The following is a 23,539-nucleotide window of genomic DNA, read 5'->3' as shown; positions in this document are numbered from 1 at the left end:
AACGGATTGCACCACGCGACTCTACGCCCCAGGTTACCCCTATGTAGGGATTTTCAGCGGAATCCTAGGGGTCCGGCGAATCTGTCGCTGGAACTTTGCTGCCCTCTAGCGGGAAAAGTATTAGGTGTAGGGTTTAACGGATTGCTTCACGCGACTCTACGCCCCAAGTTACCCCTATGTAGGGATTTTCAGGGGAATCCTAGGGGTCCGGCGAATCTGTCGCTGGAACTTTGCTGCCCTCTAGCGGGAAAAGTATTAGGTGTAGGGTTTAACGGATTGCACCACGCGACTCTACGCCCCAAGTTACACCTATGTAGGGATTTTCAGCGGAATCCTAGGGGTCCGGCGAATCTGTCGCTGGAACTTTGCTGCCCTCTAGCGGGAAAAGTATTAGGTGTAGGGTTTAACGGATTGCACCACGCGACTCTACGCCCCAAGTTACCCCTATGTAGGGATTTTCAGCGGAATCCTAGGGGTCCGGCGAATCTGTCGCTGGAACTTTGCTGCCCTCTAGCGGGAAAATTATTAGGTGTAGGGTTTAACGGATTGCACCACGCGACTCTACGCCCCAAGTTACCCCTATATAGGGATTTTCAGCGGAATCCTAGGGGTCCGGCGAATCTGTCGCTGGAACTTTGCTGCCCTCTAGCGGGAAAAGTATTAGGTGTAGGGTTTAACGGATTGCACCACGCGACTCTACGCCCCAGGTTACCCCTATGTAGGGATTTTCAGCGGAATCCTAGGGGTCCGGCGAATCTGTCGCTGGAACTTTGCTGCCCTCTAGCGGGAAAAGTATTAGGTGTAGGGTTTAACGGATTGCACCACGCGACTCTACGCCCCAAGTTACCCCTATGTAGGGATTTTCAGCGGAATCCTAGGGGTCCGGCGAATCTGTCGCTGGAACTTTGCTGCCCTCTAGCGGGAAAAGTATTAGGTGTAGGGTTTAACGGATTGCACCACGCGACTCTACGCCCCAAGTTACCCCTATGTAGGGATTTTCAGCGGAATCCTAGGGGTCCGGCGAATCTGTCGCTGGAACTTTGCTGCCCTCTAGCGGGAAAAGTATTAGGTGTAGGGTTTAACGGATTGCACCACGCGACTCTACGCCCCAAGTTACCCCTATGTAGGGATTTTCAGCGGAATCCTAGGGGTCCGGCGAATCTGTCGCTGGAACTTTGCTGCCCTCTAGCGGGAAAATTATTAGGTGTAGGGTTTAACGGATTGCACCACGCGACTCTACGCCCCAAGTTACCCCTATATAGGGATTTTCAGCGGAATCCTAGGGGTCCGCGAATCTGTCGCTGAACGTCAATGTCAATAATTCGCTAAGTATACAGACGTGTTAATTGCGTGGTAAAGTAGCATTCTATGATGCGAGTGTAAATTTTCGTATCAGTTGCACTGCGTTTCGATTTTCATTGTTAAGAGCGCGCTGAACACGGCTGCAAATGGCATGGGTGGTTGCCGGCTGCTTTGTTGATATTTACGTTTATCGGCTGAGTAGGTATATACCGTTAATTGAGGCCTTGGGTCATTGTTGATTGATATTTTGTGGTTTTGTGTACGAGACAAAGGCTGTAACACTAGCTCGAATATTCATGCATTATTTTTGATGATGCATCCTTTTGTCTTGCTACAAGATAAAAATTTGGTGAAAGTGCTAGTTCTGTAGCTTTGAAATAAAAAACTTGCCTTAGATTCAAACTGAAAAGTTGATATGTAACATGCAGTAAGATCTCTTTTGTATTTGCTTGTGGTTTTCTGTAAGAATATGTGCAGTGAGGTGCAAATTGTAATTACAGTATATTGTATAATGCTATATGGCTGTGCTTCGGCATGTTGGGGAGTGGTTGGTGGCTTGGGCCCTGTGTAGTGACACACTGAGCTTGGGCACTGGTGCAGTTCTGCAGATTATCATGCATCACAGAGTTAGCAGGGACCTCTGAATGCCAATTCAGTGTGAAATATTATGTTCTCTTGCACAATTTCCGTCCTCTTGTGTGGGCCTGTTATCTTTGCTTGTCGTCAATGTGGCTTATTGACTCCCTGCCACTCTTTGCATTATGGCCCTTTCTGATGAGTATATCAAGGTCCAGCATGGAGCTGCACGGGTTACATTTATACTCTACTTTATTGCAGTTATATTGTAAGTTGGCCTCCATGATATGGAGGGCAAAAGGGAAAAGGGAAAGAATGGTCTGCTATAACAATATGGTGCATCCTGCTTCAGCCCACATAAACCAGAGTGTAAATCTGCACCAGAAAAGTCCTAACTGCACCATGATGAAATACCTTAGTAGGCACAAAACTGCAAACTGAAAGTTTGTCAAAGTTCAAGAACTGGATCATTGATCAGCTAGCCCCACTCTTGGCTGTGTCTGATAGGTAGAGTAGATGCATACTTTGGTAGGTATCTTAAGCACCAGTGTGACGTTCCTCATGGCAATGGGCACCCACATTACCGCAAAGGGCCACATTCTAGCACTCCACTAGTCCACTGCATTGCATAATGCATCCAGAGTCAATGGCAGATCCACACAGAACTTTGGACTGTGCTACTGCTGCAATTTTGTCCCAAGACACATTCCATTATTAATCCACTCCTGCTGAATAAGGATGTGGCCCACACAGACAACATTAAATATATTTTTCATTACTTGCAGTCATTCAAAGTATGCACTATTCATTATTAAATCCTGCTTTCAATGACATGTTAACATTAGTACTAGCAGCATGATGAACAGTAATTTATTTGCTGATAAATGCCAAAAACTGTGATAGGTAGTCCATTGTGTAGCTTATGGGAGCTCAGTAATTTTCAGCTGGTTTTCTTAGGCAGGTATTAAACTTGTTTATTATTCAATTGATAAAGCAGCTTTCAAAAGGTTATCAATCAGGTCAGATTATCCATTTTGATTTTCTTAAATGTTTCTTGTGGTCTGCATATAAAAGTTTGTGTCATTGTAGATAAACATTTGATGCATTGTCCAGTTTTAGATTGTCCTGAGCTGCAGCGGTGATGGAGAAGCCGGCCAAGACGGCTGGCGAGGCGCCGATTCCCGAGCGTCAGAGCGCCCGCAAACGGGAGGCGGCTGAGCAGGATGGACAGAAGGCCATCAAGGCGAGGCGAACAAAGGTGAGATGACTAGAAATGTCCTAACTCCTCTGCTGTGTTAAATGTGCCTCTAATGCTGCTGCTGAATATGTTGTGTTACTGCTCTTACTGTTTGTGGTATATAAGTTGTCTCACTTGCACTGTGCACTTGCATTTCCTTTAAACATGTTTTCCGGCTGTGTCCCTTCCTTTTTCTTCAATGGATGTGTCATGTGAAGTTAGTGTTATAAACTTTTGTTCCAAGACTCGTTTAAAACACAGTTCCTTTTCTGACAGTGAATTATGCCTCAGACACTCTCTGTGCCACACCTTACGGCCGTCCTACCGCTGTTTCCAGGAGCTGGACGACCCCCTAGAGACGGACTCGGGCTCCGAGAGCCGCGACAGCGTCAGTCGGCCCACGGAGGGTGGTGGCGGTGTGGCCGGGGGACGCGGCGGGCAGGACACGCCCTCGGCCAAGTCTGAGCGAGAGGACGAGCCAGACTCGGAGCAGGATGACCTGGCTGCCGCCACAGGTCAGTGAGACGAGGCTGGAGAGCTGGTCAGTGGGGGAGAGGGGGCTGACAGAGCGCACTGTTCTGCTCCAGCAGCGACCAGTGTACTGGGTTTATTGACGGTATTCTGTTTCAATGGAATAAGCATTGCCAGGTTTCTGGATAAGTCGTCGTAAATATCTGTCGGTTTGCCCGAAGGCTCTATTACAGCTCTGACGTATGAATGACTCGTCATCCTCTTGTGTTATTCGTCAAATGCGTGATGTGCGAATATGAAAAAGCCGACGTGGTTGGATTTTATGTGAAGTGAATGGCATGCCAAGTCTATGCCCGTGAGATGCTGCACGCCGCTGATTGTCACCGTCTCCGTCCTGTAGGTTTCCACGGTCTGGAGGGCGCCGCCTTCCAGAGCCGCATGCCGTCCGACAAGCTGACATCGCTGGAGGCGTGCTGTCTGCCCGACATCGCCAACGGTGCGCCGCAGACGCAGAAACTCTACATCTACCTCAGAAACAGACTGGTGAGTGTCGGCGAGCTGTGTTAGGAGGGAGGCTTGAAGACTGGCGTTATTAGATTGGTTGAAAAATGACAACCACATACTTTGCTCAACACTATGGCGTCCTGTCATCATCCATACAACTTTTCAGCAGAAACACTTGTTACTCGTAAGTTACCAAGATATTGCGAACTTCGAGTATTTGTATCGAATAGCGCGTACTGGAATATTTTAAGCCAAATGTACCCGTTCCACTCTGTCTGATGCCGTGTACCCTGGGTTCTAAGTTCTAACACCATCCCTCTCTGTTTTCAGCTGCAGCTGTGGATCGAGAGTCCCAAGGAGGAACTGACCTACTCGGGCGCACTGGCGCAGATTGAACCGCCGTACAACACCGACACCAACCTCATACAGCGCACGCACGCCTTCCTCGCCCGGCAGGGCTACATCAACTTCGGCATCTTCAAACGTGTCCAGGTGAGGCGACACAAATGTGACATACGGGAGGTGAAACTGATCCGACGACTCCGTGTGAGACGGGTCTGGGTGTTCTGGTCAGACGGATTTAACTAGCCCAGATGTGATGACTCAAACATGGTTAAATATGACGATTGAAATGGGCACGGGTTTGACGGACCGGTACTATACCTGGCGACGGTGACGTTCCGTACCCAAGACGTCTGCGACTCTGCCTGTTGCTAGTGGATGTCAACAGCCGTGTCTTGCGCTAAAGGTGCGGCCATTAATGAGGCTTGTCTCTCGGTAAGCTGTTCGTTTAATAGCTGTAAGTGGCCATCAATCGGGATTACATTTGAATCGGTGGTTGCGTACGTGTGCTGGCCGATTTATGGGTTGTTGGAGAAGGTATAGGGTCTGGGTGACGTCATTTGTAAATGACGGACACCAACCTCATACAGCGCATCCATCTAACGGACTTTGTTCTCATCTTCCCTTCAGTTGATTTCAGTCGTGGGATCGATGATCGAGATGCCATTCCTGGTGTTTCAGGCATTGCCCAGTGAGAAGCGCGGTCGTGTGCTGGTGGCCGGTCCCGGTCTGAACCCCCTCCGATTGTTTCAGGCCCTACCCAGTGAGAAGCGCGGCCGTGTGCTGGTGATCGGGGCCGGTATCGCCGGCCTGACCGCTGCCCGACAGCTGCAGCAGTTCGGAATGGACGTCACCGTGCTGGAGGCCAGGGTGAGCGACGTAGGCGGACGTAGGAGCTTCAGAGAAAAAAGCGTTGTCTAGCGGGCACACTGTGCTACCCATACCACGAACGTGTGCTATTCATGGGCCATGGATGCAACTATCCATAGGACTAATTGCCCTTTTAACGGGGCTAACTGCTATCTGTGAGTAACGAGCTTACGTGGTGCGTCATCTATCGGTGATTGCCCAGTTATCCGCATTGAAGTATACATGTTCCGCTAATGTCATCTGCCGACCGTCACTCCCAGACTCCACCAGTCGTCATTCGCTAGACATCACAACGCCCCGTTTCTCTGTCCCCTTTAGGAGCGAGTGGGAGGCCGTATCGCCACCTTCCGCAAGGGCAACTACATCGCCGACCTGGGCGCCATGGTGGTTACGGGACTCGGCGGAAACCCGATCGCCATCGTCTCCAAACAGATCAACATGGAGCTGCACAAGATCAAACAAAAGTGTCCGCTCTACGAGAGCAGTGGAAGCAGTGTGAGTCGCGAACGTTCGCTGATCGGGAATCGGGCGAACGGAATGAAGGCAGTAACTTGTAACACACAAAGTAAGAACAGTCGCTGTCGGTTTGCTATTTTTATCTGAAGACGTTTCTTCTGTTTTGGAGATCGATTATAAAAAAACTGCAGGCTATAACCGAATATAGCTCAGTTGCAGTCCTTATCATTATAACATCGCAACAACCGGTACAGCTTGTACAGTCACGCAGTGATACCCGTGTTTGTCGACGCTCCTGCTCACTTCTGATTGGTTACAGGAGGTGCCCAAGGACAAGGACGAGATGGTGGAGCGCGAGTTCAACCGGCTGCTGGAGGCCACCAGCTACATCTCACACCAGCTCGACTTCAACTACGTCGGCAACCGGGCCCTCTCCCTCGGCGAGGCCCTCGACTGGGTCATCAAGTAGGTCCATTAACGGAGAAGAACTGTCGCTTCCCTGGGTATTCTGGATTTGACATATTCTTTGCAAGTTTATTTTGTTTAATCAATGTCTGTAAGTAAGACAACATTCCCTCAGCTGCCAGTGATAGTTGTTTTTCCCGCGAGCTAATCCGAGCTTCCCCTCTCATCGCAGGCTGCAGGAGAAAGCAGTCAAGGACAAGCAGCTGGCTCATTTCAAGCTCATCATCTCACTTCAGGAGAAACTGAAGGCAAACTTACACAGGGTGAGTTGGGCTGCGCTATCTGAAGTGGGCCTACTCTACGCTGCAAAATATATTTTTATTACGAGCGAGCGAGCGAGCGAGTTCATACTGAATTAAGGGAAAATCCTGAGTATGAGCGGCCGGCCGGCCGGCCGTGGGGACGCTCTTCAAAAGCTAATATCTTAGGAACGGGACATCCGATTGACAAGCGGTCTACTGAATGTCACTTGGACGTAAAAGTTCTGTGGTGTGATGGCCACCATGCGTACTTGCCAACCACCGCACGTGGCGCGTGGTAAAGTTGGTTTTTTAAGAACCCCCAAAATTGCAACCTCAATAACGGCACAACGGTTGGGCTGATTGAATTGAAACTCTGTACACAGTTAGGTCTCCATCAGATAATTCATCTGCATGTGTTAAGGTTGGGGTGCTACAGCACGTGCGCACGTGCAGGGGGCGCTCCCAGATCTCGAGAACGGCTGGGCCGATTGCGCTCAAATTTGGTACACGGCTGGGGACCAGTTAGTAGGGTGCCGTACAAAAGTCAGTTTGGACCCCGCTTGCACGTGCGCACGTGCAGAATGCCGCTTCGAAATCTCAGGAACGGCTGGGCCGATTGCGTTCAAATTTGGCACACCGCTAGCGACCGGTTAGAAGGGTGCTTTGCACAAGCCCGTTGGAAGTACCCTCTCGCCCTTGCGCACGTCGTGCAGGGCTCACTATCTCGCTCGCTCGTTCTTCGCCCAAAAGGCGTTTTACTGGTGGTATCGCTAAATCACTATAGAGCGTTTGATAAAAGGCCCGGATATACGCTTTTGAACACTGCCACTGTGAGAAAAAGTGCCTCTTAGTTTTGCCAATTATTGCTATCTCTGCAGATTGCAGGTAATGGTTCTCAGTTAACACTTATCGCTAGCCGCTAATACCACCTTAAGCACACACTTTTAACCGCTTTTCAGTGTTGTCCTTGCCGTTTGACTTTTCGTTAAGTCCCCCATTTCCCCGTAAGCTGGTCACCCGCTGTTTTATGTCGCGGCCCACTCCCATAACCCGGATACTGACCTCTGTGCCCCGTTGGACCAGCTGTCGGAGCTCGGGGACCGGATCCGCCAGCTGCACCACCAGCACAAGAAACTCACAGAGGAGAAGACGGGCAAGGACATCACGCAGGAGTTTGTGATTCGCACCAAACGCTACGACCTCAGCAGCGCGCTGAAGGTAACGCACTGCATTTTTAATGCCTTTTTTGGACGACTAGCTATGTCTTGATGTTTGAGGACGACAAAATTCAATATGTTTCTTATGGCCTCACATCAGCGAAATTACGTACTACGTAGGTGTCGTGCGTTTCTTGTCTAATGACAACATTCGTTTGTTTTAGGAATGGGATTCGCTCCATGAACAGCAGAAGGAGATCGAAGAGAAGCTGCACGAACTGGAAGCCTCCCCGCCCAGGTGAGCAACCATCGAGGAAATCAACCGGAGCAGAGAGCTGACACGGATTGCCAGCTTTGCTGGATGTCCAACCCCTCGGTCAACACAATTTACTGCCCTAGTAGGGACTGGTTCCATCTCCAGTTTGGCATTACATTACGAAGTGCTGACTAATCCCTCCCCTGTCATCCGTAGCGACGTGTACCTGTCGTCTCGGGACCGTCAGATCCTGGACTGGCACTTTGCCAACCTGGAGTTTGCCAACGCCACGCCGCTGTCGAACCTGTCGCTGAAACACTGGGACCAGGATGACGACTTTGTATTCACCGGCAGCCACCTGACTGGTGAGAAATGGGGAGGGACGGGGTAGAGGGTAGATTGCGTAGGTGTCTGGTGGGTGAGATAGGAAATGTGCAAGCCAGGGAGAGTGAGAACGCTGCCCGTTGACGTTTGCTAAGGTAGGTACAGGGAACTATGATGTGTCGAGGGTTTGTTACCATGCAGCTGCTGTCTGTTTTATTCGCACAGCTTTTTTGAGATCTCTAGAGCCTTCGATTCTTGGGTCGCCTCGGAGTTTTCTGAATCTTCTGAGCCGCTGCTGTGACTCAGCCTTTTTATATTTAGCCGTATCACCTGCCGTCGCTTGACCGTTCCCCCGTTCGTTTCCCCTCCCCTGTCTCAGTCCGTAACGGCTACTCGTGCGTGCCGGTGGCGATGGCCGAGGGCCTGGACATCCGACTGAGCACAGCCGTCACCAAGATCAGTCACGACCAGAGCGGTGTGCGGGTCGAGACCACCGACCCGCGCACCAACGTCGCGGCCACCTTGGAGGGTGAGGTGGATTGTCGGACGGGCGGGGCGGAGTTGGTGTGTGTGTGTGAGGGAGCCTGAGGCCGATAAGGTTCAGGGTGTAACTTTGATCAGTCACAGTTGTAAATTTGACCCTAAGAAAATGGAATGCGGAATGGAAATGACTCAGGCCTTTTATCTATGCATGTAGCCCTGCTGTCTGTTGTAGTGACTGCCTTGGTAGTGACGAAGTTATTAGCTTGGCTGTATTTAAATCCGTGACGCCTTTCACACCACGTCTTGCTCCGTATGCTCCCGTTCCGTTTCCAGCTGACGCGGTGCTGTGCACCCTGCCGCTTGGCGTGCTGAAGCACTCTTTGGCGGCCGGCGGCGGCGTCAACTGTCCCCGCTTCGAGCCGCCGCTACCAGAGTGGAAGCACGCCGTCATCGACCGACTGGGCTTCGGCAACCTGAACAAGGTGGTGCTGTGCTTCGACCGCATGTTCTGGGATCCGAACTCGAACCTGTTCGGCCACGTGGGCAGCACAACCACCAGCCGAGGTCAGTAACTGCGTGGAGGGCGACCGGGCTCTGGGCGCTTGACGGCTCATGAGGAGTGGTATAGCTCAGGCTTTAATTTTTTACTCAATACTAGTACATACATATGGCATTGTATTAGTTTACCGTATGACGAGCTTCCCCAATAATTTCGTGCACATTTTCGCATTTTTAGGAAGCGAGAGATTCAGACTGTGGAAACTGTTTTGCTGATGCGTTGCACCGTAGTCATGGTGACTGTGCCTCTGTCCTGCATGATAGCTGCTGGTGTTCTGGAGTCTACAAGGTGTCGTGGCTGCTGTGCTCTGCTTTAGGACTGTTCACTTGTTGCGCAGGGGAGCTGTTCCTGTTCTGGAGTCTGTACAAGGCCCCGGTGCTGCTGGCCCTGGTGGCCGGAGAGGCGGCGGCCATTATGGAGACGGTCACAGACGCCGTGATCGTCGGGCGGTGCATCGCCGTGCTGAAAGGAATCTTCGGCTCCAGCGGCGTACCCAGGGTAGGTGCCGGCCCTTGATAGGGTAACTCAATACCGCTTATTGGCAAATGAACACCACACGAACAGTTACAGAACCCATCGCCATATTTTCCGCATATCACTACATGATGTACTAACGACACTGTTGCAGCTGCCATCGGATTGTCGCACGAACGCATACACGCGGTTCTTCGGGCCATCATTGGATTCCACCCTGTTATATGCGATCGTATGAGCTGATATGACCGTCCTACCTGTTAGCGGTCATATCCTTGCCGTGGCTGTGACCGTGCCTCCCGTCGTGACCGTGCCTCCCGCTGTTTCGCCAGCCCAAGGAGACGATAGTGACGCGGTGGCGCGCCGACCCGTGGTCGCGCGGCTCCTACTCGTTCGTGGCCACCGGCAGCTCGGGTAACGACTACGACGTCATGTCGGCGCCCGTCTCGCTGTCAGCCCAGCAGCAGCAGCAGCCGCAGCAACAGAACGGCGACACCCAGGTGAGGACGGAGACCACGGTTGTGCACCAGCTAGCTTTTTGTCTCTTCCAGCATCGTGTGTGCTCAGACGTGCTAATCACTGAGCCATGTGCTCAGTATTCACGTTCAGTCATGTGCTCACGTCCAACAGTGTGCTCGAAGCATTTATGTCCCGCTATGTGGCGCGTATTCATGTCTATAACGTACGGTAGTGTGCTCTTTCACTCTCAATGTATTGTAGTTTCACTGACAGTTGACACCGTTTATCCTTTCCGCAGGCCAAGCCTCGTCTGTACTTTGCCGGCGAGCACACGGTGCGTAACTACCCCGCCACGGTGCACGGCGCCATGTTCAGTGGACTGCGGGAGGCGGGCCGCATCGCCGACAACTTCCTCGGACCGTCCTACGGACCGCGCAGCTGAGCGGACGCTGTGGAGGGTGAGGTCGTTCCGGTGGAGCCGTCCGCACCGCCACAGAGTGTGTGGGGGAGAAAACATGGTGTCCGGCGCTACAACTTACACGCCTGTGACGGTGGACGGACGGAAGGACAGACTGGACCTGTTAAGGAGCCTGTGTTGTGTCGGTGTAGGTTGTGTGAGCTAGCAGACCTCACTGGATGGCCCGCTAAGGCCATAGAGAAGAGTTTTGCGACGTTGCTTGAGCCGGCTGATGATTGTTCCTCGATGCGATTGTAATTGTAAGTTAAATATGCAAACATGTGTCCGCTGTGCTTTTGAGGGGATTTCCTCGCCTCTTGCCATTCCTCTTCTGCGTCTGTATGGCGTGTACAACATCGCGTGGACAGAGACGGAGCCTGAGCTGACTGCGTCAGCCAAAAGTGGGCAGCCCATAATAATTGATCTCCCGTCAGCACTCGTGTGCTGATGATGTGCAAGTTGAGCGTGAGAGGGGAGTCGCGCAGAGTTGCAGCTTGCTTTCCGCTATAGTTTGTGACAGCCTTTTGCTGCTGCTAGTGTTTTTGAAAACGCAATTCCGCTCTCCACTAATAACGGTGGTATTTTGTATAAAAGTGTTCGAGTGGACGAACGAATGTAGTAGGTATTTTGTACGTTAGTGTTTGTATGCTTGTAGGATGGTAGTTATAGAGAGCGTCATTTTCATACGGATCATGCATGCCTAATCGCACAAGTCACGCTTCACCTGCAATGTTCAATAGATTGAATTGAAGTTCGGTATTTATTTTCTCGATCAGCTGTTTGCTGAGCGAGCATGTTCTGAAACTTGTCAACGCGCTTAGAATGTAATAGACATTAGTTTGTAAGAATCGTATTTTGATGCGCCATTTTCCTAGTTTTTTTCACCCTACAGTGAGTCAACATACCTTCTTCGTCGGCTCTCGGTCTCGAACCCCCAGTCATATTGTCAGAAGTCGGGCACCTTCACTACTTCGCCGCTCGGGTAGAACGCTCCTGTTAGCCGATTTATCCCACATGCTGAACTGGCAGATAAGAGCAAATGCTGCGCCGCACAGGCCCATGAAACATACTTGTAGTTCGATTTTTGGTTCATTGTAGATGCCTTGCCGAAATCGACCCCGTTGCTCTGCATCCCACGAATGCATAGATCAATAGTCAAGCTGATCTGTTTTTATTCACAGTTTTTACTCCCTGCTGACCCAGAACGGGCTGCGTACGTGGCTGCGGCGGTCGGGCCGGGGCAGACAGATGGCCATTTGGACAGAATAGGGCAGGGAAACGCCCCTGTCCGGACAGGTGGTGTTACGCAGAGGAATGGGAGGCAGACGGCGGGCGGGGCACGTCTCTAGTGCTTAGTGACTCATGCATGGAATGTGCGGCGGGCTGAGCTCCGTCGGCGGGTCGCCCGAGGGAGGGACTGAGCAGGGGCGAGCTCAGACACAATCACAACAGGTGGAGAGCGAGTCTGCCTTTCAGACAGGCGCGCTGTGAGAAGGCAATGTGGTGGGAGATGATCATAATCAAATCGCTCTGCTGCCAGGAGACATGCGAGGAAGACAGGATGAGAGCAAAATTCATGGCGCATGAGGCATAGGTGAGGAATAAAAGTACCTACAGTTCACAAGACTGTCATACATTCGATACATAACAAGCTCGATAAATTGACAAGTTACATGTACGGATATATACTGAATGAGATCATGGCATAAGATTCATCGGATATACTGACAAAGCACACCAACACAGGTTATTTACAGCGCCCGCGTGGCATACATCGACCACAAACGCATACAATGGACAACAGACAAGTAGCTCGGTACACCAGCGACGCTCCGTAGGAAAATAAATGCTCTCTTTGAGCGGAGAAGCGGTAAGCGTTCAGCACGAGATGGATTTGTAACGTAACACCGAACCTCCGCTCCGCGACGCACTCATACATATACGAAGATAGTTAGATCGAGATCAGCTGCGAGACCTTCCGGTTCGGTTGCACAGAGCACGGCTTTCATTCATAAAGCCGTGCTCGGTCGGAGAGTCGATCCGACCTTCTCTGGGTGGTGAGAGGAAGTGGGCCCGACGGTCAGCCGGTACTCCCCTGCATCGATGGAGACTGGGGGAGGAGGCGAGCGCCGCTGGCACTTGGCCATCCCTATTACATTCACCAAACCCTTTGTTGACGGCCCAGACCGTACTTTTGCCAGCGCTTCACATTCACTTGCTAGGGGAAGTCAATAAAGGATTAGGCTGGCCCGATAGACGTAAGTTTTTCAAATTAACAAAATCAATGAGAATCACCCCGGACCCTGTCATGTATGACAATTTCGGTATATTCCGTCTGGAATCTTGTCTATCATGACATGACCTGCAGGTTACCCGTTGTGCGAGTTATGCACGTGAGACCATGGTAGCCGTATCAGCTATCTCTCCTCAAACACTGTTCTCTGCCAAAGGAACGCTCATCAGTTGCCGCCCTTTGCCCGACGGACGCTCTTCTCCTATCATTCGCTGTCGTCATTGATGACACTCCCCGCCCCTTAGTAGTCGCTATCCTCTACCCAAAGGACGCCGCTCAGTCGCTGTCGTCGTCGTCTGGCTTGTTGCGGTGCAGCGGCCGTCGGCTCTCCTCCTCCTCGCCGTAAATGACGTCCTCGTCAGAGTCGTTGATCATCGAGAACGCCGGGTTATCCTTCACCACACGTGAGTCGCCTGAGGGCAGTCGAGGGGCGAGGTTAGACGCAGGTACCGATCTACCAAGTCAATTACAGATTGTACAGCGTCGTTAGTCAAAATCTGTCACGGTCAGTCAACCACCTACCGCCTATCACTTACAGTCACCTGTAAATCATTTCGTGTCCGTATCCCGATGTAACAGTTTACTGAACTTTGTCATCCTCATAATACATATTATATAAGCTTGGCTCTTGGGCACATGTAGAAGAATTTTAAGATGTTTATAGCCCATGGCTGAGGCTCCGGCAGGTACCCCAGTAGCACGGCACCTGGGCCTCGTTCCAGCCTCCATTTCCACACCGCTCATTCTTATCGGTATCGGTGTCTTATAGGTGTCACGTCGGACCGCTCACCTCCGGGTCGGTCCGAGGTCGGCGGTGAGAACACCCAGGCCATGCACAGCACGAAGCTGTTGACCAGGCCGTACATGGCCAGGAACTGGGTGGACGTGGTGTAGGGCGTGCTGAGCACGGCCGAGAAGCTCAGTCCGAGGCCGGACTGGCGCAGACGGTGAGACATCAGACTCAGACTGGCGACGGCGAGTACAATCATCGACAGGGTGGCCAGCTTCAGACGCACTCCTGTGGACGGGTAAGGCATGGACGTTAGTGCCGCACGCACACCAGGCAGGTTGGTCTCAGCATAAAGTAAGGGGGGGGGGGGTTAAAAATGAGCGTAAAACAGAGTTTTCAAGGTATATGTGGACGTAACGCACACAAGCGGCATATCAAATGGTCTATGCGACTGGCAAATTCGCCACCCGGTACTAGTGTCCCAGGCCTAGGTCTCTATTGACCAAATAATCTTCACGATTGTTGATATCGCGGGAACATCGCGAACAGAGCTTCCAGCCATAAAATCGTCTGTATGAAACTGCCAGTTGGCACCAAACCGCTGAACAAACAAACCTGTCACTGCACCTGTTCTATCCGACATTTCAGAAGTGTTTCACGGGACCACAATACCCCCTCTGTCCACTGACCGAGGTAAGGCATCGCCCTGAGGTCGCTGTAGGCGCGCAGAATCAATATCAGCACGTAGAGCAGGTACACGCCTCCCAGCACGTAGAAAAAGGTGTCCACGCCCTGCGAAAGGTCGCCTTCCTTTAGTTACCAAGCAGACCATGAATTAAACGTTCATCGGCGCCACTATCACTGCTCGATATCTATCGAACTGTGACTGGCTTTCACTGAGACATTTCTCTCATTCATTTGTTGTTTAAGTCTCCCATTCCTTGACGTGCGACTTGGCATTTGTGCACCCACCTGGCAAGTGCATCACGACAAACATTGCATAACAAAGCGTCGTAAATGCAAAGGAAACGGACATGCATGGGTACAACATATGACTTTCTTTGTAATGCTGTAATATATACTTTTAAAGACCCGATTGGGCCGTTGCATACTCTACAACTTGAAGACCCAACCTAACGCTCCTAAGTCAGCACTGCGCCATTCCTGCCTGACCCGCCCTGTGACCGGTGGAGCGGCGCCGCTCTGGATGGCCGCACTGACCTGTAGCGGTCCCAGCTGAGTGCCCGTGAACGTCGGGTCCCGCAGGCTGTGGTAGCCGCGCCAGGCGATCAGCACTGTGCACAGCAACCACATCAGACCGACCAGCACCAGCTTAGGCACGTAGAACGTCAGCCAGGTGCGACTCGTCTGCGGAAAGATTTCGGGAGCATCAGGAACTGACACACCTCACATTTCTTTTGTGGACAATAAAAAAGCACCTGACAACGAGATGTGAGGTAACTGGTGAATAACACTCGTCACTGGGGCTACGCTACTTGGGGAAGATATCCTGGTCAATAACAGTTCACGTCAATTTGATATGATGCTTTCGATTTGATTATCTGTTTGATCGGCCAGCCACGCTGAGCCCACTGACCTGTCTGAGCCCGTGCAGGACGCAGATCCAGCAGAGCAGCAGAGCGCAGAACATGGTCACCTGTAGCAGCGAGTCGAGCACGCGAGGCACGATCGAGCTGCACAGGAACATCAGCGGGAAAAACGGGTCTGCGGAGACAAACAGGCACGAGCTGAGTCACGCGACCTCGCTGGCGGCTGCCGGCTGGTGTCCTTTGCTGTCATTAGCTGTCATTAGCAAGGACTCACGAACTTAAATTAGTTACAACTCAGTTACTCAACTGACGAAATAAAAGTCGATATAATTAATAATGCTTAAAGTTCACACGTATCACGCGACTACAAAACTCATTACCAAGCTAGTTGCTTTAAAAAAACTGCTGTCAAGCTGTCAAGGTAGTGTTGTGAGTCTGAAAGTTACATACTACATAGTATTGCGAGAATAGGTTTCGTGCCATTTAAGTCTGAGTTACGCATAATGAGCCCGTGTTACGAGCTATCATGAACCAGAGTTACTTACTATTGTGGGCCACCAGAAGCGGCAGTAGGGCGGCCGTCCAGCGTTGCTCCAGAGACCAGTCTTGGGAAGGAGAGCGGCGCAGCGAGAACCCGAACCAGCACTGGGGAGAGGGTGGGGGGAGAGTTATAGGCGGTAGGCTGAACCAGTCCTGTACGGAGAGCGGCGCAGCGAGAACCCGAACCAGCACTGGGGGGAGGGCGGGGATGGGAGGACGGTTATGCGGTAGCCTGAACCAGCACTGAGGGAGGTTGGGGGTGGGGGTGGGAGGACGGTTATGCGGTAGCCTGAACCAGCACTGAGGGAGGTTGGGGGTGGGGGTGGGAGGACGGTTATGCGGTAGCCTGAACCAGCACTGAGGGAGGTTGGGGGTGGGGGTGGGAGGACGGTTATGCGGAAGGCTGAACCAGTCCTGTACGGAGAGCGGCACAGCGAGAGCCCGAACCAGCACTGGGGGAGGGTGGGGTTTTGGAGGAGAGTTATACGGTAACCTGAACCAGCACTGAGGGGAGGGTGGGGGTGGGGGTGGGAGGACGGTTATGCGGTAGGCTGAACCAGTCGGAGTCGCAGAGTCGGAAAGGTACGGAGAGCGGCGCAGCGAGACCTACAACCAGCACTGTCCTATCCAGAACTAGATCGGAGAGAATCGGCGAGAAGGGTCAGACTGTAAACCCGAATCAGCACTGGGGGATAGGGGGAGGGAGAAGCGTTATGTGGTGAACCCGAGCCAGCACGGGATGGGGCCGGGCGGCCAGTAGGAGAGAGGAAAGAGGAACCTGCGCGTCTTCAGGCATCAAAAGTCCCTGAATCGGAGGGGCGTAGACGCAATATCACCGATCGATCATCACGCGCCTGATAATCCACAGCGTTATCAGCATGTTATATTATGCAAGAATTACAAGGAGGATTGAAGGAGCTCGTGGTGTCATGAATGTACCATTTGAGCGGGTCGACGCTATGAAAGGTTCGCTTTTTGTTAGGGCACCCACTATCATAAATGAATTTATGTTCGAGATAACAGATTTGGATTTGTTTCACGACTCAATGCGGGATGTTCGGGTTAAAGTAAGACGACATATACAAAACATGTGAGTCCTGGATGTGTACTGTATTTATTGTGTTATGCATGTACTGTATGGACTGTGATTACGGATGATTACGGAGCGAGCGAAGCGAGCGGAGTCTTACGTAGAATAACGGAAATTTCTGAGTATGAGCGGCCGGCCGGCCGGCCGGCCGGCCGGCCGTGGGGACGCTCTTCAAAAGCTAATATCTTAGGAACGGGACATCCGATTGACAAGCGGTCTTCTTTACTGAATGTCACTTGGACGTAAAAGTTCTGTGGTGTGATGGCCACCATGCGTTCTTGCCAACCACCGCACGTGGCGCGTGGTAAAGTTGGACATTTTTTAAGAACCCCCAAAATTGCAACCTCAATAACGGCACAACGGCTGGGCCGATTGAATTGAAACTCGGTACACAGTTAGGTCTCCATCACATAATTCATCTGCATGTGTTAGGGTTGGGGTGCTGCTGCACGTGCGCACGTGCAGGGGTCGTTTCCAGATCTCGAGAACGGCTGGACCGAAGGCGCTCAAATTTGGTACACGGTTAGGGACCAGTTAGTAGGGTGCCGTGCACAAGTCAGTTGGGACCCATTTTGCACGTGCGCACGTGCAGGGTGCCGCTTCCAGATCTCGAGAACGGCTGGGCCGATTGTGCTCAAATTTGGCACATCGCTAGAGACCGGTTAGTAGGGTGCCGTGCACAAGTCAGTTGGAGGTACCCCCTCGAAATTTCGCACGTGCAAGGCCCACCCTCTCGCTCGTTCCGTTAGTCGCCCCATAAGGCGTTATACTGGTAGATATGGTTGGTATATCGAGGGATTGTATGTGTATGAGACGAAAGACTAAAGGCAATGTTTACACTGCTCCGAACGTATAACTGCTATGGACTGTTACTGGGCGTTAATTCGCCTGTTGTTCCATGACATCGAATAAATAAATGTTATTCTTAAGTCTGCTAGCGACTTAGCACGGTGCATAATGTTAGAATGAAGTTAGGATAATTAATGCCGCCATTAACGGTATCAAACAAGCATATCTACCCAGCCAGTAACTCACCGTGGCGGAAAAGGAGACGATCAGGAATATGAACCGGAACCAGAGCTGTAGCTGCGTGAAGTTTGCCTCAAAACGTTCAAACTGTAAATGGAGGGAGTGTCAGATGTCAGGGAGGTAAACATGTAGAACAGTGGAGAGCGGACATCACATATTTAAAACTCGTTGTAACAATTCCAAATTACCTACAGAAGCTGCAAAGGTCATCGTTAAATTCCGTGATATTTGTGTCGCTAATGACGAGGATAGCATGTGCTCACCGAATTCTACGCACTAATTCGCAGTTTAAGTCGGAATTGCAATCAAGTGACGACAAATAAGTAATCGAGTGATTATTCGTTGCAACCTAGCGCAAAACGTAAGGTAACTTGTCAGCTTTATCGTAAAATTCACAACCTCGCAAGTCACAATAACAAAGCGAGGATATGAGTTATTAGGCTTATACGAGCTCTCATCCCCCCCCCCCCCAACTACACCCCACCTGCATAGGCGGCGGGACGGGGAGGGCACCGGGGCACCGTACCCCCCTTTGATTTTGGCATTTTAACATTAGCCCTATGGGCGTTACATGGAAAGAATGGGACCATAAGTCGGCAGTGCCCCCCCCCCCCTTAATTCAAGGTGTTCCGCCGCTACACCCCATCCGTGGCTCACTCTAACTCTCACACCATCCCATCCGCGCTATTCTCTGACCGCGAAGAGGACGTCGCTGACGGTGTATCGGCGGTCGATGTCCTCCAGGCCGTGGAAGCGCAGCACCAACAGGTAGTTGGTGAAGCTCAGGTAGGCCAGGTGCAGCAGCGTCACGGGCGCGCAGCTCGACTCTTGGCAGTGCAGGTGGCGGCTCCTGGCCGGGTAACAAACGGTGAACGGTGATTGCACGGGAAAAACACACCTATCAAAGGGTTGATGAACAGGGATTACGGACATTAACGACAACACGGGTACCAAACTATCAATATTGAGAAGTGGATATTTGAAAAACAAGTTCGTACTTATCAAGTGAAAAAATATAAAAAGGAAGCTTAGGTAGGTAGTAGATGGCATCCCATATCATTCCCCAAACCAAGCCAAAGAGCGTACCTGTTGAAAAGTTGGTCCTCCTTGAAGACTTGGAGCTTTTCGCGGCCCTCCGAAAGACCTTCGACGTCCACGGCAATCGTAAACCGCTTATCGAACGTTTCACCAGCTGAGAAAAGCAAAAGCGAATTGATATACTGAGCATGAAAGCACAGCATCGAGTATGAACTATGCTCGTTAGAGATTAACCAGCGAATCACGCAATTTAACTCGAGCACGATTGAAAGACACAAGTTGCCAAGACTCCATCATTTAGATGACAAACCTGTTATGTTCACTAATTGACATTGACACCACGAAATAAATCAAATCATATCCACCCTTCACCCATATCAGAACTTGACAATATCCAATAAATCCATCAACAGTCACACCTGACCCTGACACCTACAAATATCACATAAAATATCCACAGAATCGCACCATTGATCGATGAAAGACAGGTCAATGGATCATTAACACTCAATAGCACAATCACCGGTCACGGTCGCTCGCAGCTTCCATACCTGTGCCGTCGCCGACCACGACCGTGGCGCTCAGCCAGAGCTGCTGGGCGTAGGAGGTGACGCCCGGCGATTTGATGACGAACGGTCCACTGGCCATGGAGAAGCCGGGGCCGCGCGTCTTCAGCTCCGAGGCCTTCACCGTGGTGGTGACTAGACCGGCGGGACCTGGGGGCGGCCGGTGGGGACGGTTGGGTGAGGGAATAGGGGAGAATGACCAGAGCGGCGGTCCCTGAGCGCGGCCAGGGGTGGTCAGAAAATGGCCACACCGGCGCCGCGGGTCCTGGGGGAGGCCGGTGGGACGTGGGTAGGTTGGCGGGAGAGAATGGTTAGCGTCTGGTGGGAAGAGAAACGGAAGACGCTAAAAAGTAATTCGACGAAATTTGTCAAATATGTAACGATAAATGAGCCGGGAGCCCTACAGTCAAGGGTATTTGTGGATTGTTTACGCTGGAAAATAAAAAGGTCGAGCATAATACCTGCACCGCCTAGCCCACACCGTTCGACTGCATGAGGCCGATAATGAGCCCGTCTACCTATTTCGTAGTGAACACACTTGGCTGACTTACCTGCCAGCCCGATGAGTATGATGACGAAGAAAGACAGGAAGAAGCCCGCGAACAGCAGCACAAACTCCCGTTTGTGCATGGTGTACAGGCGCATCTGTAGCGATCTGAAATAAACAGTCAATTATTACACAAACAGCTGACGCGGCCTTTCGCAGCCATTTCGCAGCCTACAATCCTTCATAACCGTAAGCAGCTCATGAATGCTCTGCATAACAGCCATCTCTCCCAGCATCTCTAATAACAACCATGCACCCCTATGCCCTATTTGCGAGCGGTTTCCCCTCAGCGCCCAGCCCCGCGCCCCGGCCTCACCTCTCACAGCGGTCGTGGTGGTAGGCGGGCGCCAGGTGACGGCTGAAGTGACTGAACAGGTCGCCCACCTGGCCCAGCAGGCCGCGCAGGCCTCCTCCCACCGAGCCCTCGCCGTGGAACGAGAACCCCTGCTCCATGGTGTTCTGTTGCCCCTCTCAGGGCTGTCGTTCTCGGCAGCGGCCCGCTCGGCTCGGCGTCACGGGCGTCCATCGATCCGGGGGAGAGCGACGCAGCGCTGCCGGCTGCGCGCGCAGCGTCGCCCCCGCCGTCACCGACGGCCCCGTGCCGGCGGCAATTCCAGCCGCGGCCACCCACTATCGGCCTCATTAGGCTCACCCGAGGCACACCGGCATAAACGGCGGACTGATCAGTTACACGGCGAGTAGGTGCTCTGTTGTTCAGAACAAAACTGTCCGTCGGACAATTGGCAGTCGGTGTCTGGTTTGATGACAGGTGACGTGACATGCAAACTGGCGAATGCAGTGCACAGCTGCACGAGTAATAAAGTTTATATGATCATCAATTGCTTCCCAATTGCCCTACTGACAGCGGACGGTAAATCATCGACGACAATGGACCAATTGATAGAGATGCTTAATTAAGTACCGTGAAAATTAGCCTGCACAGTACAGTTACACACTGCACACTGCACAGCGCACATTTACGTTTACCCAGCAGCAGACATTCTAGCCAAGACTGAGCGTTTTCACCAGTCCGACACTGTTCTAGCAAAACTGTGTCCTTAGGAAATACCGAAAAGAAGAGCGCACCGCACGTCTCACCCATAAGTTTCCGTCGTGCTTTGCAGTGGGTCGTCAATGAGCAGGTCAGGCATGAGCAAATGTAACGCTAATTAAAACCAATATAGGAATCAAGAAACGTCATAGCATGCGATCGATAGGTATCATTTGACTCACTAAGCAAACGTTACTACCATGAGCTGAGTTCATTGCATTTGCCAGCCGGCACACCCCACTCAGCTGATCCCCTGACAGCTCGACTCCCGGGTCACGTATCAGTCGTGCTCTCCGCCCCCGTCTGCGTTGACGCTGGTCGGGCGACAAGGGAGCTGAGGTTGAAAAGGCACCGCGCCACACCCGACAGACGGTCCGTGCAGCCTCCCAGTGATCACCCCGGGGTATAAAGGGAGACGGAGCTCCGCCGGCGCCACTGGCGTTCGCGGAGGGGCGGCGGACGGTGGAGTGACGTCATACAGCCGACATGGTGACGTCACCTCGGTCCGCGCTGCCAACGGTCATCGTCCTGCTCCTTGGTGAGTAATGAGTATGGTGTGATACATTGGGCGTGGAATGCAACTTGTTGGGATGTAATGCATGCATAACAGATTTGTGTTGTAAATTTTAGTAAATAGGAGAAGGAAAGGAGACAAAGGGCAAAAGTAGACACAAATGATAGACGGAATCGTTCCTTTTGATGCGAAACCGTATTACGAATCACCAAGTACCAACAGTCTCTCTCCATAACGACTCACATAGCCGACCAAAATGAGTAAAATCAAACGGAATATTGCCGCGAATCGATCGATACGATACGGCGGGGTCACCCCGTCTAGTGTCTACCAACCTAAGGATCCGCATCAACTATGCTGCAACAAAAACAATGTCCTGTATCGCGCTCGTTCGATATGATTGCACTCGTAAATACCAAGCAATTAAGGCAACAATAAAACCTGTTTTCAATGTCCCTAAAACATTCGTATCGTTATGTGTCAGAGCGGTGCCTATACACAGTACAACTAAGATAAAGAACAATAAAAAGCAGGGCTATCAGTGCGAACACTAGGTATTACTAAGATTGCTGAATAAATAAACTCGATACTGTATTCCAACGCTGCAATGTGCTTTGATGATGAACAAACAACGGACAGTACCGACCTTTTTTTACTAAAATTATTTCAATCATGCATGCAATAAATACCTAATATGCCTATATAGAATATAAATCCAACATGACAGTTGGCTGGTATTTGATGCCTGAAAGACGCGTTTCCGAATAAATAACAATGTCCAGCAATATGTAGCCTAATTCGGCCACCGCTCGCGAACAAGCTACGAATAGCAGATAAATCAATAATGAATATGATCTGGTTAGATGCTGGTAACAGGTACTTTAGGTATAACCCCTAGCTAGGCCCTAACCATATATGGTATGGTATACAAGATATCTTGGCTCGCTCCGCGTCGCTTTGGCAATCAAAGTATGAGGGAGAAAATTTGGGATCGATTGGTGTTCGTCCCGTGTTAATCGGACGTCTAGAAGCTTAGATATTCACGAAAAACTTGTTGAACTTGCCAAAGTACCTGCCAGCTTGCTGTATCACCTGCTACTTGGTAATGTACTGAAAACTTGCTAATGTACTGAAAACCTGCCAAAGGTATTTACTTGCGGGCCTAAATACCGCAAAGAGTTTAAATCAGACGTCTTAAGACGACCAAAGACTTTCAAAATTTCCCTTGGTCTCAGTTCGTTTTAATTTGTTTTCAATGAATGTTTGCAGTTTGAGTTATGCTTAATTCCAATTCGTATTTTGTTTCACCTACCTATCATTTCCCACATACTTTTTGCGTCCTACCTATTAAGCGATTACACTTACGTCGAAAGAGCCGGTGGGTGCTTATAATGCAATACCCTGCACGGTGAACAGCTTGCGAGTTTTGCAGCGGTGCGATTGCTGGGGCTTATCGCTGACTGAAAAGGGTAAATACAGTAAATACAGATGGCTGTGTTGGATCCCTTTGCTTTTGCCCAACATTCAGCGTTGGAATTGTGGCTTTACCGTCCCTCTTATTAAAGTTATCTAACTTTTTGTAGCTTCGTCAGGTTAGACACGACGCGCGCGGCGGTATCCATCTGGTGGCCGCTGGCGGAACTACCGCGCATTGCCCGCTTGCCGCACGGGCCTGGCGGCCGCCAGTGGAACTACTGCGCAGGTGGCAGCACCTGCCCGTGGAGAAGCGGCTGGCAATCGGCCGCCCCACTCCCCACCCCGCCCCCACCCAGCTGGCCGCCAGACCGTGGGAACGACTCGGCTCAGCGCTGCCGGCCGCTGGACGGGGAAACCCCGCCCCGCCGCCCGCCGCCCGACACACTGCCGCCGGGCCGGCCGGTGGAATTTTCCAGCCGTCTCTCCGGAACGGCGGTACCCCGCTCATTTTCGCACGCGCATTCAGCGGCGGCTTGTCGAT

At 51.5% G+C, this 23,539-nt stretch overlaps 2 protein-coding genes across 4 annotated transcripts; one reads left to right on the top strand and one right to left on the bottom strand.

The window, feature by feature from the left end:
- The first annotated feature begins 1,271 nt into the window (after positions 1-1,271).
- On the top strand, positions 1,272-11,479 carry LOC122390724 (lysine-specific histone demethylase 1A-like). 3 transcript variants are annotated; one of them, XM_043383938.1, is made up of 17 exons: positions 1,272-1,504; positions 2,992-3,136; positions 3,453-3,630; positions 3,987-4,129; positions 4,421-4,582; positions 5,186-5,302; positions 5,621-5,797; positions 6,078-6,223; positions 6,396-6,486; positions 7,549-7,683; positions 7,847-7,920; positions 8,095-8,243; positions 8,582-8,731; positions 9,019-9,249; positions 9,582-9,742; positions 10,051-10,218; positions 10,476-11,479. In XM_043383938.1, exons 2-17 carry the CDS (start codon positions 3,020-3,022, stop codon positions 10,617-10,619), a joined length of 2,343 nt encoding a protein of 780 aa, XP_043239873.1. In that variant the 5' UTR covers positions 1,272-1,504; positions 2,992-3,019; the 3' UTR covers positions 10,620-11,479. The 3 variants fall into 3 exon arrangements, with proteins under 3 accessions (XP_043239873.1, XP_043239874.1, XP_043239875.1); XM_043383939.1 differs by having other exon boundaries at positions 1,280-1,500; XM_043383940.1 differs by lacking the exon at positions 1,272-1,504 and adding an exon at positions 1,529-1,729.
- LOC122390726 (transmembrane protein 181-like) lies at positions 11,381-22,988 on the bottom strand. Its single transcript, XM_043383941.1, has 13 exons — positions 22,948-22,988; positions 20,334-20,875; positions 20,022-20,125; positions 19,456-19,620; positions 18,953-19,058; positions 18,563-18,716; positions 17,873-17,953; positions 15,753-15,852; positions 15,255-15,382; positions 14,879-15,025; positions 14,347-14,449; positions 13,718-13,945; positions 11,381-13,340 (listed from the first exon to the last, which is right to left on the bottom strand). The coding sequence occupies exons 2-13, from the start codon at positions 20,468-20,470 to the stop codon at positions 13,204-13,206; spliced, it is 1,590 nt and encodes a 529-aa protein (XP_043239876.1). The 5' UTR covers positions 20,471-20,875; positions 22,948-22,988; the 3' UTR covers positions 11,381-13,203.
- Positions 22,989-23,539: the final 551 nt, after the last annotated feature.

This window comes from Amphibalanus amphitrite, unplaced genomic scaffold (genome assembly GCF_019059575.1).
Source record: "Amphibalanus amphitrite isolate SeventyFive unplaced genomic scaffold, NRLGWU_Aamphi_draft 000406F_arrow, whole genome shotgun sequence".
Classification (NCBI taxonomy): domain Eukaryota; kingdom Metazoa; phylum Arthropoda; class Thecostraca; order Balanomorpha; family Balanidae; genus Amphibalanus; species Amphibalanus amphitrite.
Note: the sequence above shows the minus strand (reverse complement) of the source record. Positions and strands in the feature narration are given on the sequence as shown.

What these genes read in the sequence shown, in the direction of transcription:
- LOC122390724 (XM_043383938.1), top strand. Translation starts at nt 3,020, where the DNA reads ATGGAGAAGCCGGCCAAGACGGCTGGCGAGGCGCCGATTCCCGAGCGT. An exon ending in CACCGGCAGCCACCTGACTG is followed by an intron (nt 8,244 to 8,581) that starts GTGAGAAATGGG and finishes CCCCTGTCTCAG; the next exon opens with TCCGTAACGGCTACTCGTGC. An exon ending in GCTCCAGCGGCGTACCCAGG is followed by an intron (nt 9,743 to 10,050) that starts GTAGGTGCCGGC and finishes CTGTTTCGCCAG; the next exon opens with CCCAAGGAGACGATAGTGAC.
- LOC122390726 (XM_043383941.1), bottom strand. Translation starts at nt 20,470, where the DNA reads ATGGAGCAGGGGTTCTCGTTCCACGGCGAGGGCTCGGTGGGAGGAGGC. An exon ending in CACCACGACCGCTGTGAGAG is followed by an intron (nt 20,126 to 20,333) that starts GTGAGGCCGGGG and finishes TGTTTATTTCAG; the next exon opens with ATCGCTACAGATGCGCCTGT. An exon ending in CTCAGCTGGGACCGCTACAG is followed by an intron (nt 14,450 to 14,878) that starts GTCAGTGCGGCC and finishes GACCTTTCGCAG; the next exon opens with GGCGTGGACACCTTTTTCTA.